The sequence below is a fragment of the Malaclemys terrapin genome, chromosome 23 (genome assembly GCF_027887155.1).
Source record: "Malaclemys terrapin pileata isolate rMalTer1 chromosome 23, rMalTer1.hap1, whole genome shotgun sequence".
NCBI classification, from domain to species: domain Eukaryota; kingdom Metazoa; phylum Chordata; order Testudines; family Emydidae; genus Malaclemys; species Malaclemys terrapin.
Genome location: NC_071527.1, coordinates 2,089,062 through 2,106,046, shown reverse-complemented (window position 1 = coordinate 2,106,046; position 16,985 = coordinate 2,089,062). Strand labels below are relative to the sequence as shown.

General features: G+C 67.9%; 2 protein-coding genes across 5 annotated transcripts; one reads left to right on the top strand and one right to left on the bottom strand.

The window, feature by feature from the left end:
* The first annotated feature begins 710 nt into the window (after window positions 1–710).
* Window positions 711–6,925, top strand: MMP19 (matrix metallopeptidase 19). The gene is made up of 9 exons (XM_054012296.1): window positions 711–960; window positions 1,926–2,014; window positions 2,286–2,416; window positions 2,782–2,997; window positions 3,170–3,415; window positions 3,855–3,968; window positions 4,644–4,808; window positions 4,962–5,089; window positions 6,569–6,925. Exons 1-9 carry the CDS (start codon window positions 868–870, stop codon window positions 6,803–6,805), a joined length of 1,419 nt encoding a protein of 472 aa, XP_053868271.1. The 5' UTR covers window positions 711–867; the 3' UTR covers window positions 6,806–6,925.
* Window positions 6,926–7,245: 320 nt separating this feature from the next.
* Window positions 7,246–14,476, bottom strand: LOC128828012 (transmembrane protein 198-like). Of its 4 annotated transcripts, none has more exons than XM_054012299.1 (7): window positions 14,323–14,476; window positions 13,144–13,296; window positions 11,757–12,007; window positions 10,689–10,898; window positions 9,209–9,784; window positions 8,525–8,673; window positions 7,246–8,192 (listed from the first exon to the last, which is right to left on the bottom strand). In XM_054012299.1, the coding sequence occupies exons 4-7, from the start codon at window positions 10,876–10,878 to the stop codon at window positions 8,064–8,066; spliced, it is 1,044 nt and encodes a 347-aa protein (XP_053868274.1). In that variant the 5' UTR covers window positions 10,879–10,898; window positions 11,757–12,007; window positions 13,144–13,296; window positions 14,323–14,476; the 3' UTR covers window positions 7,246–8,063. The 4 variants fall into 4 exon arrangements, with proteins under 4 accessions (XP_053868274.1, XP_053868276.1, XP_053868273.1 ...); XM_054012301.1 differs by having other exon boundaries at window positions 13,237–13,296; XM_054012298.1 differs by lacking the exon at window positions 11,757–12,007.
* Between the last annotated feature and the right edge of the window lie 2,509 nt (window positions 14,477–16,985).

The following is a 16,985-nucleotide window of genomic DNA, read 5'->3' as shown; positions in this document are numbered from 1 at the left end:
CAGAGCCCAGCCGGGGCGACTGACCGGTGCCCCACGGGCATCAATGGGGCCAGAGCCCAGCTGGGGCTACCCGGCTGGTGCCTACGGGCGTCAATGGGGCCAGAGCCCAGCCGGGGCGACCGACCGGTGCCCTACTGACTTCACCAGCTTTACACCTACTGGGGCCCTGGGGGATGGGTCCCAGCTGGTTCCTAGGGGCACGTTGCAGACCCCCAGCAGCTGACCCCAGTGGGCTGGAGAGATCCTGGCGGCGCGGGGGCTGTCCGGGCTGGGGGCAAAGGGTCAATTCCACAGGCTTGTTGAACTCTGTTTTGCTCCCAGGGTCAGGCCTGGGGGACACTTGAGAGCATCCCAGAGGAGTAACCTGGGCCGGGCTTGGGCAGCATCTCACAGGGAAAGGACATGACGGGAAACTGAGGCCTGGGGGCGGGGCTGTGGTTGTCCCAGGATTAGAACCCAGGAGTCCTGTGTCCTATTCTGGTGCCCAAACTGCGCAGGGCAGAGACTGCCCCGTGCTCTGTGTCTGTGCAGCACCTGGTCCAGCAGGCCCTGTGCTGGGTCGGTCCGTCACGCAGCCCGCTCGGGAAGGGGTTAACTGTCTGCCCCCCCCCCGGGGGGGGGGGGGGGCTCTGGCCTGCGGTTGCAACATGGTTTAGTTTGGCATGAGTCATCCGGGCTGTTCAAGGTTTATAAACTTGGGAAAGGGGCGGGAGGGCTGGAGAGGAGCAAAGGGCCGCTGGGAACCCGGCGGGCAGGAGGGGACGAGGGACCAGGCCCAGAAAGACGGTTTCCAAGGTCTCAGAGGAGTGTTTAGTGCCCCCCCTTAGAAACCGCCATTGGCTGCTGCTGCTGGAGGCTCCGCTGAGGATGATTGGGCTGGAGCTGCTCTGCAAGGTCTGTGCCCTCGCCCTCTTTGCCAGCACCACTGCCCGCGACCCCTCGGAGGAGCAGGAAGCTGTGGTGAGTCGGGACCGGGGGTGTTCTCGTGCCCCAGAGGGAGCGCCGGCTCCGGGGCCCAGCCGGGATGGTGCTGGGGGGACGGGGGATGGCGCGGAATGGTGCCGGTGCCCCCCAATCCCCATCCCATTCCTGGGATCCCTCCCAGCTCTGCCAGTGCCCCTCACTCCTGCCCCGCGGCCCGCTGTTATCCAGAGCTGGGGGATGGGGAGCTCTCACCGACCCTGATCTGACAATCCTCCGGGGCTCCCCCAGCCCTGCCAGCGTTCCCACGCCAGCCCCGGGACTTGTTTCAATCTGTGCTGGGGATGGGGCCACCTACCAGTGCAGAGCCCACCCACGTGCCAGGGCCTTGCAGCGTGGCTGGGCCAACAGGACATGGTGGCGACCCCAGGCTGGACACCACTGTTCCTCCCCGGCTGGGACAGGACAGTGTCACCGCATAGCCAGGCCCCCCGCTGACGCACCAATTAGGCCGTGGGAATTTCCTGTCCGCTTGTTCACCCAGCTGGGCGGGCCACCCAGGCCTTGGCCAGGACGCCTGGGTTCTATCCCTGGCTCTGGGAGGGGAGTGGGAGGGGGTCTAGTGGTTAGAGCAAGGAGACTGGGAGCCAGGACTGCAGGGTTCTGTCCCCGGCTCTGGCATTGACCTGAGGCAAGTCTCTTCTCCCTGCCTCAGTTTCCCCATCTGTATAATGGAGACAATGATCCCACACACACACCCTGGGGGGCTGTGAACCTTCATTAAAGGGACAGCGTTTTGAGCTCCTCAAAGCATTATGGGAAATGCCAGCCTCTAAGTGCCCAGGCATGAGATCACGCAGCTCATCTCTTGCCGGGCCCAGAACCCGGAGGTGGCGCCGCACCCCTCTGGCCAGGGCCCCGTTTCCCACCCGCGTAGCGATGCCCAGGTCCCTGGGGGCTGGATGTGTCCCGCTGACCCATGTCCCTTCCCCCCTTCCCCCCAGCGTTACCTGCTGCAGTTCGGGTATTTGCAGAAGCCACTAGAGAGGCTGACGGACGAGTTCACTGAGGCCGAGCTCACCGAGGCCATGAGGTAACGCGGGTGCCAAGCGCTCTAGGAGGGGCCAGGGCCGGGCTGGGGCACGTGGGCACAACTGGGGCCGGAGCCGGGCGTGGCTGGTGATCGGAGTCCCAGTGGGGCGTGTGCGTGACCAGAGCCACGCTGCCCCCTGGGCGTGCTGGGCTGTACCCGATGTCCCTGGCACCCCCCAGCCTGCGCCATGGGGGAGCCGGTCTCTTCGAGGCCCCATCCCTCGAGCGTCGAGGCCCCAGCTGAACCTGCCATTTGTGCCCCCCGCGTCCAGGTCTTTCCAGCTGGCCTCCGAGCTGCCCGCCACCGGCCTCCTCGATGATGCCACCCTGGAGCAGATGAGGCAGCCGCGCTGCGGGGTCGAGGACCCCTTCAACCAGAAAACCCTCAAGTACCTGCTGCTGGGTGAGGGGCGGGCGGACGGACGGACCCCAGTGCAGCCAATGGGGGTGGGGGGAGCTGAGTGCTGGGCCGCCTGGCAGGCTCGGGGTAACGGCTGGCGTTAGGGTCGAGGTTACGGAGCTAGGGATGGGCGGGGGTAAGGTCAACATTATGGGGCTAGGCCCAGAGGTGGAGGGGAGGGTGATGGAGCCAGCATCAGGGTGTCCCTTCGACCCCGAATGCCAGGGCAGGGCAGGGCTGGCCCTCTCCTGCTGCTGGGCACCGAGGGGTGGAAGCCGGGTCCCAGCGTTCCCTGTGGCCTCGGAAGGGGGCTGGGGGCCCCACCCCTTCCCCGCTGGCAAAGCCACTCTCCTCCCTCTGCCCCCCAGGCCGCTGGCGCAGGAAGAACCTGACCTATCGGATCTACCACTACACACCCGACATGGGGGCCAGCGCTACCCGCGAGGCCATCCAGGCCGCCTTCGCGTACTGGAGCGACGTGGCCCCGCTGACCTTCCGAGAGGTGCGGCACGGCACGGCCGACATCCGCATCTCCTTCCACGGCGCCACCTCCTGGACCTGCTCCCGCCCCTTCGACGGACCTGGTACGCGGAGCCGCCCGGGCGCAAGGAGGGCAGGGTTGGGGTGAGCGGCCGCCTGGTTCCAGGAAGGGGCGCTCTCGCTGGCAGGCCATGCTGTCCCCAGTGTGCGGCAGGGAGTGGGGCGGGGGGCTCAGTCGGGATGGGGGAGCCGCCCTCATGGTGTCTCTGGGCACAGGGAAGGTGCTGGCTCACGCCGATGTCCCCGAGGAGGGCACGGTGCACTTCGACGAGGACGAGCTGTGGACGGAGGGGACGTACCGTGGCGTCAACCTGCGCATCATTGCGGCCCACGAGATCGGGCACGCCCTGGGCCTGGGCCACTCCCGCTACCCCACAGCCCTCATGGCCCCCGTCTACAGCGGCTACCGGCCCCACTTCCGCCTGCACTTCGATGACATCGACGGCATCCGGGCCCTGTACGGTGAGGGACGCCGGGGCTAGCTCAGGGGTTTGAGCGTTGGCCTGCTAAACCCAGGGTTGGGAGTTCAATCCTTGAGGTGGCCATTTGGGGATTGGTCCTGCTTTGAGCAGGGGGTTGGACTAGATACCTCCTGAGGTCCCTTCCAACCCTGATATTCTATGAAAATCTCCCCTGCCCTGGGTCCTTCCCCTCCCACAGTATCCCACTGGCTCTGTCCCCCACCCCGAGTCCTGCTGGGCCTGGTATTCCCACACCCCTCTGGCATTCCATGGGGGGACCCCACTTCTCCTTGCCATGCTCTGCCTGCCAGGCCCCACCTCCTGCCCCATGTGTCTGTCTGGGTCCAGCTCCCCTTCCCCCCCGTGCTCTCCAGGAGCCCCTCCAGCCCCTGGCTGGCCTGTAACGGGCCAGAATAACCACTGTCTGGTGTTACTTTCAGGCAAAAAGACTCCACCAGTGATGCCGTCCGGGACCCTCCTGCCTACCACCTCCAGCCTGTCGCCCACCAAGGTGCCCGACCCCTGCACCGACGGCTTGGACGCCCTGATGTTCGGTGAGCCGGCGGGGCTCTTTCGTGGGGGAACTCCCAACGGTCCGGGAAAGAGAAGGGACCAAAGCCCCCTGGATTCTCCGGGGTTGGTGCCCGGGGACGGAGATGATGCTGGGCGTTCGGGGAGGGCTGCGAACGGCCCAGGGAGGGCGTTAATATAAAATAATGGAGCCAATGGGCATTGGAACCAGGCCAGTGGCTGCAGACAGCCTGAGCTGAAATGGAGCCGGGGGGGTGAGCAGGACGAGTGGGTTTATGACTCTTTGGCCAGGTAGCACCCACCTAAAAATCAGCCCGCGCCCCCTTCGCTAACCCCCGCTGAATTAACGGCCGTTCACTGTGGGCTCAGACCAGATCCTGTGTAAACCCCGCGCCAGGGGAGCGAGCATTTGCCAGCCCAGTCCCGGGAGCTAAAACGTGCGCAAACCAGTGCGGCCCAGCCCCCGTTAGCAGCAGGGCCTGAGGGGCCCCAGGCCAAGGGAGGAAATAGGTTTTGGGGGCGATTTACATGGTGACCCGTCTCTGTACAAAGACAAGCGGGTCATCGCTCCAGGCTGTGCTGCTCCCCCCCCCCATGAGCCTGGCCCCGAGCTCAGGCACTTCCCCCCAGCGCCCCACATCTGTGAGGTTGGGGGCCGCCCACTGGGCATTAACCTTTTGCTCCCCTCTGCCTCCCAGGCCCGTATGAGCAGACCTACGCCTTCAGGGGGGACTACGTCTGGACCGTGACTGATTTCGGGACCGGCCCCCTGAAGGAGATCCCAGCCCTGTGGAAGGGGCTCCCGGGGCGGCTGGACGCGGCCGTGTACTCCCCACGCACCGGCAGGAGCTACTTCTTCAAAGGTGGGTTAGCCTTGCCGGGGATGTCAGAGAGGAGATGGGGGTGTTAGAACGAGTGGGGGAAGGGGCACAGTAGGTGGGGGGGAGCTGCTTGTGGGCCTAGCTTTGGGCACCATTCTGCATCGCAGACACACACACCCCTTGCTTCTGCCGCAGGTGACAAGGTCTGGAGGTACCGAGGCTTCCAGCTAGACCCCGGCTACCCCAAGGCCCTGACCCGGGTCCCGGCCAAGATCGACGCCGCCTTCTACTGGCCGGGGAACAAGAAGATCTTCCTCTTCAAGGTAAGCGGCGGGCCCCGGGTCCTGCTGATCTCTCTGAAGGTCCCCGGCCCGGGTGCCCCCTCCAGCCCCGGCCCTGAGCCAGGCCCCCCCCAGCCCAGGCAGCTCCTGCCCACTCTGGCTTTAGGACCCAGCAAGCGGAGGCAGCTGGGGCGGGAATTCCCAGCCCCGCCCCCTCATCTTGCCAGCCCCGCCCTCTCGTCCTGCCAGCCCCTTGGGGCAGGGAGCTTTGGGTCCTGCCTTTCGCCTTGTGCCCAGCTGCCTCTGTCCTGAGGGCGGGTTGATCCCAGGACAGGAGGATGCTGGCAAAGGGCAGGCGTAACCACTCAGCCACTGGCAACGCCAAGGACCAGTGCAGAGTCCTGCACTTAGGACGGAAGAATCCCACCAACCGCTACAGACGAGGTACCAAATGGCTAGGAAGCAGTTCTGCAGAAAAGGACCTGGGGGTTACAATGGACGAGAAGCTGGATATGAGTCAGCAGTGTGCCCTTGTTGCCAAGAAGGCTAATAGCATTGTGGGCTGTATAAGTAGGGGCATTGCCAGCAGACCGAGGGACATGATCATTCCCCTCTATTCGACATTGGTGAGGCCTCATCTGGAGTATTGTGTCCAGTTTTGGGCCCCACACTACAAGAAGGATGTGCCCAAATTGGAGAGAGTTCAGCGGAGGGCAATGAAAATGATCAGGGGGCTGGAGCACATGACTTATGAGGAGAGGCTGAGGGCATTGGGGTTATTCAGTCTGCAGAAGAGAAGAATGAGGGGGGATTTGATAGCAGCCTTCAACTACCTGAGGGGGGGGTTCCAAAGGGGATGGAGCTCGGCTGTTCTCAGTGGTGGTAGATGACAGAACAAGGAGCAATGGTCTCAAGTTGCAGTGGGGGAGGTCTAGGTTGGATATTAGGAAACACTATGTCACTAGGAGGGGGGTGAAGCACTGGAATGGCTTACCTAGGGAGGTGGTGGAATCTCCTTCCTTGGAGGTTTTTGAGGCCCGGCTTGACAAAGCCCTGGCTGGGATGATTTAGTTGGGGATTGGTCCTGCCTTGAGCAGGGGGTTGGACTAGATACCTCCTGAGGTCCCTTCCCACCCTGATATTCTATGAACGCAGCCCCGATATTTGTAGAACCACACCCCTCCTCACGGGCTATATACCAGAGCCTGGGCCCAGAGCATTCTGGGAAGTGTAGTTCACATCTTGCAGTCTCCTTTCCCTGGGGCCCTGGAACTGTGTAGCCGTTTCCAAGCTGGTCCTGAGGGATCTCCCCCCCCCCCCCCCCCCCCGCAGCATCCTGCCAGATGCATTCTGGGAGAATCCTTCTGGCATGTTGTTGGCTCCAAGCCAGGAGCTGGGCAAAGGCGGCTCACCAGCCAGCACTGCCTGGCAGGACCAGGGGCTGGTACCTGGTGTGGGGGAGGGGACCTAGCCCTGGAGAGCCAAGCTGCCAGCCCCCCTCTGCTTCACCTTCCTGCTCAGGGCACCGGCTACTGGCAGTGGGACGAGCTGGCCTGGAGCGACTTTGGCGGCTACCCCAGGAAGATCTCCAAGCTGTTCACTGGGGTGCCCTCCCACCTGGACGCGGCCGTGGCCTGGGAGAACGGCCGGGTCTATTTCTTCAAGGGGGGCCAGTACTGGCGGGTGAACGCGCAGCTGCGGGTGGAGAAGGGGTACCCGCTGAGCACGGCTGAGCGCTGGATGCACTGCGAGGCCTAGGTGCCCCCGCGGGATGGGCCCGGACGCCCTGGGATCGGGGCCACAGGGGATGGAGGGGGGTTTAATGGGCCAGAGGCGCCACCTGCAGGCAGCTGGCAGGAACAGCACAGGGACAGGAGATTGGGGGGCTGGGGAGGGATGGGGGCCTTGCCTGGGCACTGTACCCCTGGGAGCCGCTGCTCCCTCCCTGCACAATAAACCCCATCCCCTGTGCATCATGGTGACCCTGTGAGCTCTGTGCCAGGGCAGCGTGGGGCTGGGCCTCCCAGGGGTGGCTGAGGAGCAGGGGCCCGGCTGTTTTCCACCCCTCCCTCCCTGAAATCCAGCACCCCCCGCAGCTGGGAACCCCAGCCCTGAGCTGCTCGCCCCTGGGGTCCTGACAAAGGGGGCAGACCCTGCAGACAGACACACGGAGCCACCCGGCCACACCCGGTCTGTAAGGCAGTTTAATATGCCCCCCCTCCCGTACAGTACATAGCGTATAAACAGGGGACCGGCTCCCTGCCCCCTCGTGAGCCAGGGCTGAGATGGGGGGGGCTGCTGGAGCCGGCGGCTTAGGGAAGTGCTGCTAGAAGCGTTAGACCGGCTGGGCCTTGGCTGTCGTCCTCACAGGCCAGGGGATCTGGGTCCCCCCGCCCCCCTTGCAGGGCATCTGGCGTTCCTGTGTGTACAGGCCCTCCCCTCGCCCTGAGCCTGCGAGCGCCCTGTGCCCCCCAGGGCTGGCTGACGGGGCTCGGGCCGGGACGGCTGCTGGCTCCCGGCCTGTTATGGCTGCTGAGTTCCCAGAATGCTCCGTGCCAGCCCCTCCGCACAGCGTCTGGGCCCCCACGGGCCTCGCCCGGCCTGGGGAGAGCTTTAACTCGGGGCCCCAAGGCAGAACCCCCCAGCGATGACTCAGTGCCGGGGAGGAGGAACGGGGGAGTCCGAACGAGAGCGGTTGGACGTTGTGGGGGGCCCAGAGCAGGGTCCCCAACCTGACACTGGAGAGCAGGTCGAATGGAACCAGCTGTATCCCCTGGAGCCCCGCCTCCCCTCTGGACAGGCCAATAGGGGCAGGGGAAGGCAGCTGCTTTGAATATTTAAAGGGGCAGGAGGTGCCCACCCTACCTGGGAAGCGCAACTGCTGAGCTGGGGAGGGGGCGCCAGGGGGCAAGGGGGGGTGAAGTGTCACCAGCAAAACGGTCTCCCCACCCTCCCCCCATCGCTGCCGCCTCCGCCCCTAAGGCACAAGTGGAATGTGGTGAAGCCCCTGTCCCCGTCAGAGGCGCCCGCCGGGCACAGGGGCGGTCAGGGGCACGGTGGAGCCGCAGTCGTAGTCCAGGTCGAGGACGGTGTGGGCGGCGGTGCTGGGGCCCAGCTGGCGATCCCGCAGGCTCTGGATGTAGCTCTGGGGGCGTGGAGGGGACAGGTAAACACAGGACGCGCCCTGAGGGGGGCCCCACTGCCCCTTCATCCCCCAGCGCCAGGACCCCGACCCCTGGCTAGGCAGCAGAGCCCAGCATTCACCCTATAAACTGGCCATGTGGCATCCCCCTTCCTTCCCCCCCCCACCCCCTTACAGACTGCCTGGGCCTCTCTCCTGCCCAAACCCAGCTGGCTCTGGGGCGGAGCATGGCAGCAGAGTATAACGGGATCCCAGCGGAGCTATTCAGCCTCCGACAAAGGCGCAGGCGCTCCATGATCACTCTGGGGAGGGGGAGAAGGGGGCTCTCCACTCACCGGTGCCAGGATGTCGCCCGCGTAGCGCTTGACGGGGTTGGGCTTGCGCCGGTAGCTGCCCTCCTGCGGGGGGAGGCTCTGCCGTTTCTTGGCCTCCTTCTGCCGGATCCGCAGCAGCTGCAACCGCTTCTGCCGCCGACTGATGATCACTGGGAGGGTGAGTCAGTGTGAGCACCCGCGCCAAGGCCCCCCCCGCTCTGCCCCAGCCCCTCCCCCCGCTCCGCCCCAGGCCCCAGATGTGGAAAGTACGGGACCAGCCTGGCCTTGCTCCTTCAGTGCAGCAGGGAAACTGAGGCACAGCCAGGTGTGGGAATTACCCAAGAGAGGGTGAGTGGCTGGGAATAGAACTCAAGAGTCCCGATTCCATCCCACCCTCCCTGGGCTCTAACCCACCAGCCCCCACTCCCCTCCCGGAGCTGAGGCGAGAACCCAGGAGTCCTGGCTCCCAGCCCCTCCCTGCTCCAAGCACTCAGCAATGAGACAGTCCAGATTTTACAGGCCGAGGGGCGGGGGGGGGAAGAGAGACAAGAGCCAGGGGTAAAGGAGGTCACCACCCTATGCCCCCCACCCGACCCCCAGGCTGGCTCTTGGTCTCCCAGCACCACTGCTCTGCCCCTGCCCTGCAGCCCCCACCCACAGGACCCCCCTTCATGCCCCATCCCTGCCCCCCGCGGCCCCGCTCACCGTCCGTGTGCGAGTAGCCCTCGGCCGTCAGTTTCCACTGCAGCAGAAGGCCCAGGAGGCTAAGGGCCGGCCAGAGCGCCAGGACGGCCCAGCTGTGCCAGCAGAGGGGGGGCGAGGGTGCCAGGCGCAGCCGGTCGTAGACGTGGCCCAACAGGGCCAGCAGCTCCACGAAATAGTCCACGCAGCCCACGATGACGGCGGCCCCAAAGACGGCCGTGGACAGCACGGTGAGCGGCTTCTGCCAGCGCAGGGCCAGCAGAGCGCAGAGCAGCGCCAGCCCGAGCAGGCTGCCCACGGGCACCCACAGGCTCTGCGGCTGGTAGAGTGGCTCCGTGGCCACCAGGGCGGCCGTGGCCAGCAGCAGCCCGAGCAGCAGCCCCGTCATGAAGAGCCCCACGCTGTGCACCAGCATGGTGACCAGCCCGCACAGCGCGCCGATGCCCAGCGCGATGCCCGCGCTCACTTCCAGGCTCAGCTGCGTCTCCAGCACTCGCTCCTTGTAGCACAGCAGGAAGATGACCAGGGAGCCGAAGAGAAGCCCCGACAGGAACATGATGGCTTTGAAGCAGCGGTAACCTAGGAAGTGGGGCCGGGGGGAGAAGATAAATTAGCGGGACCCAGCGTGTGGGGCAGGGGCACCGGCAGGGCTGGCTAGCGGCGGGCTGCGGGTCGGGAGTGAGGGGCACCGGCAGGGCTGGCTAGCGGGGGGCTGCGGGTCGGGAGTGAGGGGCACCGGCAGGGCTGGGCTAGCGGGGGGCTGCGGGTCGGGAGTGAGGGGCACCGGCAGGGCTGGGCTAGCGGGGGGCTGCGGGTCGGGAGTGAGGGGCACCGGCAGGGCTGGGCTAGCGGGGGGCTGCGGGTCGGGAGTGAGGGGCACCGGCAGGGCTGGGCTAGCGGGGGGCTGCGGGTCGGGAGTGAGGGGCACCGGCAGGGCTGGGCTAGCGGGGGGCTGCGGGTCGGGAGTGAGGGGCACCGGCAGGGCTGGGCTAGCGGGGGGCTGCGGGTCGGGAGTGAGGGGCACCGGCAGGGCTGGGCTAGCGGGGGGCTGCGGGTCGGGAGTGAGGGGCACCGGCAGGGCTGGCTAGCGGGGGGCTGCGGGTCGGGAGTGAGGGGCACCGGCAGGGCTGGGCTAGCAGGGGGCTGCGGGTCGGGAGTGAGGGGCACCGGCAGGGCTGGGCTAGCGGGGGGCTGCGGGTCGGGAGTGAGGGGCACCGGCAGGGCTGGCTAGCGGGGGGCTGCGGGTCGGGAGTGAGGGGCACCGGCAGGGCTGGGCTAGCGGGGGGCTGCGGGTCGGGAGTGAGGGGCACCGGCAGGGCTGGGCTAGCGGGGGGCTGCGGGTCGGGAGTGAAGGGCACCGGCAGGGCTGGCTAGTGGGGGGCTGCGGGTCGGGAGTGAAGGGCAGCAGTGGAAGTTGGCGGGGGGGCTCAGCAGTCACTGCCCATGGGTTCCAGCCCCGCATGCGGCCCTGCCGCTCGCTCACCGAAGCAGCTGTAGATGACCCCGAAGAGGCAGCAGAGGGCGCAGACTGCGGCGGGCACGGCCTGGTAGCGACGCTCCAGCTCGAGGTTGCAGGGGTCCTGGCCGGGGGCGCCCGGCCCCAGCTCCGTGGCCTGCTGGTTAAAGCCCCAGGGCTCGGCTGTGAGGACGAGGGGCAGGAGGTCGGGCTCCATGCTGGGCAGGAGTCAGGGCCCTGCGGGGGGGAGCCCGGTGTTAGCCCTAGAGATCTGTGACCCCCCCCCGAGCTTCTCCCCCCCCCACGTCTCCTCCCCGGCCCATCCCACCTCCTCCCTCTAGCCCCCACCCCATTGGCCCAAATCTACCCTGAGCCCCCCCTTCCCGGGGTCTGTTCCACCCCCCACACACCCGGGAGAGGCTAATCTCTTCACACGACCCAAGCCTGGAAATGATGACTAATTCCCCCCCAACAGCTGGAATCAACACACAACGCCAGCCCCTCCCCCCCAACATCTGGCGGCTGCTCCCAGAGCCAGGAGACACGGACACATCTGGCAGCGTCTCCTCGGGGCGAGCGTGGGGGGGGGGGTCAGAGGAGCACAAGGGGGATCTCCCCAGCTGGGTTGGCTCCCCGATCTCCCCTGGGTGCTGCCTCCTGGGGCGGGGCCTTGTACTGCGCCCATCCCCACTGCTTCCCGCCTGCACCCTTGCAGGCCCCATGGCTCCCTGGACGCCACCCCCCTGCCCCCGGTTCCATACAGAGACACTCGCCCCAGCTTTCTCCCACCTGCCCTAAAGCCCTCCACCAAGGGTTCATCTCCCAGCTAATGTCCATGACCCGCACAGCCCCCCACCTGGGGGTGCCACCCCCCTAACGAGGGGGGGTTGCTGCTTCACCCACCCCCAAAACGAAGGAATCCTGCAAAATCCAGGGGCTGGCAGCCTCCCGCTTCCCGCCCAGGGGCAGGGTCTCAGGCATCGTCCCGTGAGAACCCGATGGGGGAACTGGGAAGACAGAGCCTGTGAGCAGCATGGGGCCTGTCTCTACTCCCCATTACCCGCCTGCCCTGCTGGTGCCAGGAGAATCCCTCACCCTGGGTTCTGCTTGGTCTAGCCAGGCCCAGGCAAGCCCCTTCCCCGTTCAGTGCCTCAGTTTCCCCTTCTGTGGAATGGGGCTCCTCTCCCCCCATCCATGGGCGTGTGCCCGAATGGCAGGGCCCTCAGCCAGATGGGGTTTGGAAAGACACAGGAGACACGGGGCGGCCACTGCGCTGCTAGGGCCGGTCCAGGGGGCAGGCTGCCCCCCAGCTGGGAGCGGAGTGGGGGTGTGGAAGTGGCAGCTCCCTGCATGAAGGGAGCCAGATTATTTGATCCCAGCCCCCCCCCCCCATGAATCCTGATTAACCCCCTCCCCGGGGCGCCCAGGGCTGGGGGAGCAGGGGGCTGCGAGTTGGGAGTGAGGGGCACCGGCAGAGCTGGCAGTGGGGTAGCCGGGCAGGGGGCCAGAGCTGAGGTGGGGGATGGGCTGTGCTTCTCTCTGCTCAGGGATCGTTCATCACCCCAGAGGGAAGGGGTGAGTCCCTCCCAGCTGGGGGGGGGGGCGGAGGGCCCTGAGCCCCAACATCCCAGGGTTCCCCAGAGCCCTGCTCTGCTGCAGCCGCGCCCAGGCCAGGCCAGAGGGGCACAGCAGGGAAGGGGTTAAACTACCCCGCAGGGACTTGCTGCTGGATCTGGCCAGGTCCTTGGCTGTCCGGGGGCAAGACTGGGTCAGGCAGAGAGGGACAATCCCCAGCTCTGCCAGTGCCCCTCACTCCCGACCCGCAGCCCCTGCTAGCCCAGCCCTGGGCTTCCCCCTTCCCCCGCTCTGCCGGTGCCCCTCACTCCCGACCCACAGCCCCTGCTAGCCCAGCCCTGGGCTCCCCACCAGCTCCGCCAGTGCCCCTCTCTCCCGACCCGCAGCCCCCTGCCTGGCTACCCCACCCCCAGCTCTGCCGGTGCCCCTCACTCCCGACCCGCAGCCCCTGCTAGCCCAGCCCTGGGCTCCCCACCAGCTCCGCCAGTGCCCCTCTCTCCCGACCCGCAGCCCCCTGCCTGGCTACCCCACCCCCAGCTCTGCCGGTGCCCCTCACTCACGACCCGCAGCCCCTGCTAGCCCAGCCTTGGCCCCCCCCTTCCCCAGCTCTGCCTGTGCCCCTCACTCCCGACCTGCAGCCCCTGCTAGCCCAGCCCTGCCTCCCCACCCCCAGCCCTGCTGGTGCCCCTCACTCCCAACCCGCAGCCCCCTGCTAGCCCAGTCCTGGGCTCCCCTGGCCCCCCAGCTCTGCCGGTGCCCCCACTCCCGACCCGCAGCCCCTGCTAGCCCAGCCCTGGGCTCCCCCGGCCCCCCAGCTCTGCCGGTGCCCCCACTCCCGACCCGCAGCCCCTGCTCTCTCTGACTGCAGAGGCGCCCAACCATGAGGTAGTTGAGGAGACACAAATACCAGTGGGGACGGAGGAGACTAAACTCCTTTCACGGGTGGCCTGGAGGCAGAACGGGGAGTCCCGGGCCGAGGACTCAGGTTTTGTGCACTAACCCTGCAGAGCCCAGGGGGGACCTGTGAGCGATGGGGGGTCACTGCTCTTCGGAGAAAGGCCTGTGGGATTGAATGCAATGGAGATTAAACCAAGAGGGAGACGGAGAAATTCCACAGCAGACCAACAATGCCAGCACAGGGGACCCCTTCTGTGACCCCCCCCTGCACCATTCAGCAGTGGGGAGAGGGGGCTGCGGGGCGGCAGTGAGGGGCACCGGCAGACCCGGGTGGGAGGGCAGGGCTGGGATTCTGGGGTCCTGCATCTGCGCCTCAGGGACGTGAACCCAGCCCCCAGCCCCCCCTGTCCTGCGCTGGGACTCCCGGCCGGAGTGACTCGGGGCGTGGGGGCCACTGGACCAGGGAAATCAGCTTAATGCTGGGAGCGGGGGAGCCAAGGCTGAAGAGAAGGGGGGCACACGTGTGGGGGTCTCGGTCCGGGACTTGGGGGGAGCACAGGGGCTGGGGGGCTCCGTCCCGGAACCGGAGAGGCACAGGGCTGCGGGGCTCGGTCAGGGATTAGCGGGGACGCAGGGGTGGGGGACGCTCGGTCCGGGAGCCGGGGGGGGACACACGGGGGAGGGGGGGCTCGGTCCGGGGGACGCAGGGGTGGGGGGCGCTCGGTCTGGGAGCCGGGGGGGGGGCACGGGGGAGGGGGGGCTCGGTCCGGGGGACGCAGGGGTGGGGGGCGCTCGGTCCGGGAACCGGGGGGGGGACTCGGGGGCGGGGGGGCTCGGTCCGGGGGAGGGGGACACTGGGGATGGGGGCTCGGTCCGGGAGCCGGGGGGGGGGACACGGAGGAAGGGGGCTCGGTCCGGGGGGAGGATTCCCGATTCTCGGGGCTTGTTTAAAAGTTTGAGGGGTCTCGTCCCCCCCCCCCCCCCGCTCTCTCGAGACTTTGTTTTGCTGTAAAGCTCCCGCGGGGGCCCCAGGGCCGGGTCCCGCCTCCCGGTGCGAGCTGGGAGCTAACCCCCCCCCCCGGACCGGATCGCTCCCCCCCGGACCCTCCCTGGGCCCCACCCGACCGCTCCCCAAACTTCTCCGCCGCGCGGCTCCGGCCGGTCCCGGTCCCGGCCCCGCAGCACTCACCGCCGGCCGGGCTGGCCGGGAAGGGCCCCGCGCTCCGGGGCTAGCGGCGCATCCCAGCCCGGCCCGCTCCGCTCCGCTCCGCCCCGGCCCCGTCCTGCCCCAGCTGCGGGCTGACATCAGCCGCGGGCGCCGCAACCCGCGTGGCCGGGCAGGGGTGGCTGGGGGCGGGGCCGGGGGGGCCCAGGGGGCCGAGCCCCCCCCCGGGTCCTGGGAGAGCGACAGGGAGGGGCCAGTGTTGGGGCGCCCCCTCCCCGGCCCCCGCCGCTGTCTGGATGCGGGTTTGGTCCCTTCCAACTCCGGGCGGAGAAGGGCTGGTGGGTCTGGCCGGGAACGGGGCGAGCTGTGGGGCCAGGGGCCTGCGCCCCTCTCCAGGGCTCCAGGGTGCCCGCCGGACCCTAGGGTACTGCCCGGCTCCCAGCCCCACGGCGGGTCTGCTGGGCTGGAGTCTGGTCCGGGTTCCCCTTGGGCAGGACTGTAAAGGCCTTGGGGCAGGGCCCATTTGCACTACCCCAGTGCTGGCCCCATGGCCCTGGGGCAGGCCTGGCACCCCGCGGGGCCCTGGGGAAGTACAGGGAGTCGAGCGCGGCCCTGGGCTCTGCTCGCTGATGCCCCGATTCCAGCGCTCTGGGTCTCCAGGTCGGTCGCCCGGACAAGCCCCCGCGGTCTGAGCCAGCGTCGCACGGACAGGGCCTTAGCCCAGGCCATCCAGAGCCATGTCACTTCCCCCGTGGCCAAGCCGGGACTCCGGCTCCCAGCCCTGCGGCCTGCCCTCTGCTCCGAGGACACGGCGCTTTGGGGCTCCTGGGTTCTAGCCTGGCTAGGGCAGTGGGGTCTAGTGGCTAGCGCAGGGACGCTGGTGCCAGGACTCCTGGGTCCTGGCCATGTCTACACTACACGGCGCGGTGACTGATCTGGTTTCGCTGCAGGTGGAGCCGGCCCCTTTCAGCGTCACTCCCTGGAATGCAGAGCTGCCCTGGCCCTGTTCCTGGGCAGCCCGGGCAGCCCTGCCTCCCCCTGGGGGCTCGCGGGCGCTGGCCGTCTGCCCAAACAGGTGCCTGAAGCCACGCCAGCGTCCCAGCAACCGGCCAGACGCCAGCTGGGCTGCAGCAGAGGGGCCCCTCTGTCCTGCGGGGAGGGGAGGCAGCCCCGCTGCTCCTTCCCAGGGCCTGGCCGTAATGGGAACAAGAGCACCGAGCAATAGAACCCAGGCGTCCTGGCTCCCAGCCCCCCCCAGCTGAGGGTAGAACCCAGGCGTCCTGACTCCCAGCCCCCCCAGCTGAGGGTAGAACCCAGGCGTCCTGGCTCCCACCCCCCCTCAGCTGAGGGTAGAACCCAGGCGTCCTGGCTCCCAGACACCCCTCCCCCATTGCAATCTGCTCCGACCCAGCTTCAGCTGTGGGGACAGATGGCGCCAGCAACAACCAACAGTCACTGGAACCTGCCCCAGCAACCACCGAGCCCCGGGGAGACCGGCTCTCCCCCCGGCCTGGCCTCGGGGGGCCCTTAGCGTCCCTGGGCCATCGGTCCAGTCCCAGGGCGCGTCCATGCCCCAGTGCCACCCTGGGGGCTGCCCATCCCCCCATGCCCCCAACACGTCTGGGAACTGCCCATCCTCCCATCCCCCCAACCCACCTGGGTGCCCCCCCGATCCTGCTCCCTGCCTCCTTTTCCCAGAGGCAGGTTACTCCCTGGTCTGTGTGTCCCTAGCCTGCCCATCCCCCCCACAATGTCCCGGTGCCCTCCTTGCCTGGGGCCGGTGCCAGGGGGAGCTGCAGAGGGGCACCCGGCCCATTCACAGGAGCCAGGAGCCCGTGGGAGCCTGAGCTGTGCCAACGCCTGGCTCTTGGCAGCCGGATTTTCTCACCCTCTCCCCAGCCAGCTGGGCCAGCCCTGACCCGGCCTCCCCGCCTGCGCGGTGCCAGGCTTCCACAGGGCCAGCGGGGCGCGAGATGCCAGGAGTCTCTTTGCCATCCAGGCCTGGGGAGCGGCTGGATCTCATCTTCCTCCTTACGGGATCCCCGGACTCCTGGGTTCCCCTGAAAATGGCTCCCTAGTCGCCCCGTGGGCCCTGCCTCCTTTGGAGTTCGAGAGCGCTCCTTCGGGGGGCAGGCCCGGGAAAGGACCAGGACCCGCCCGACCAGCCCTCCAAGCCTGGGATGAGGGGCGGGGAGTGCAGGGGGCTGCGGAATATGGGAGCTAGGCCAGGCAGCCCCTTGCCCACTGCTGAAGTGTGGGGCTGGCCTGGGTGCCCCTCCCCCCAGCATGCAAGAGGGGCAGGAACATGAAGCACCAGCTGCCCCGAGCTAACCCTGTTAGCCATGCCTAGGGGGGCAGGGTCGGAGCCTTGCCCAGCATGTAGCACAGCCACCAGGCCTGGGGCCCCATGGCCCTGGGCTTCCCCCAAGCAGGCTGCCACCCGCCTCGCTCCCCCCACTCCAGAGCCGATCCCTCGGCCAGTGCACCCAGCCCTGCCCTCCTCCCAGGATGGCTCTGAGTGGATCAGGAGTGAGGTGCATTGCAGATCTCCGGGCCAGGGGAGAGTCCAGGGCTGGGCTAGCAGGGGGCTGCGGGTCGGGAGTGAGGGGCACTGGCAGAGCTGGGGTGGGGGGAGCCCAGGGCTGGGCTAGCAGGGGCTGTGGGTCGGGAGCGAGGGGCACCGGCAG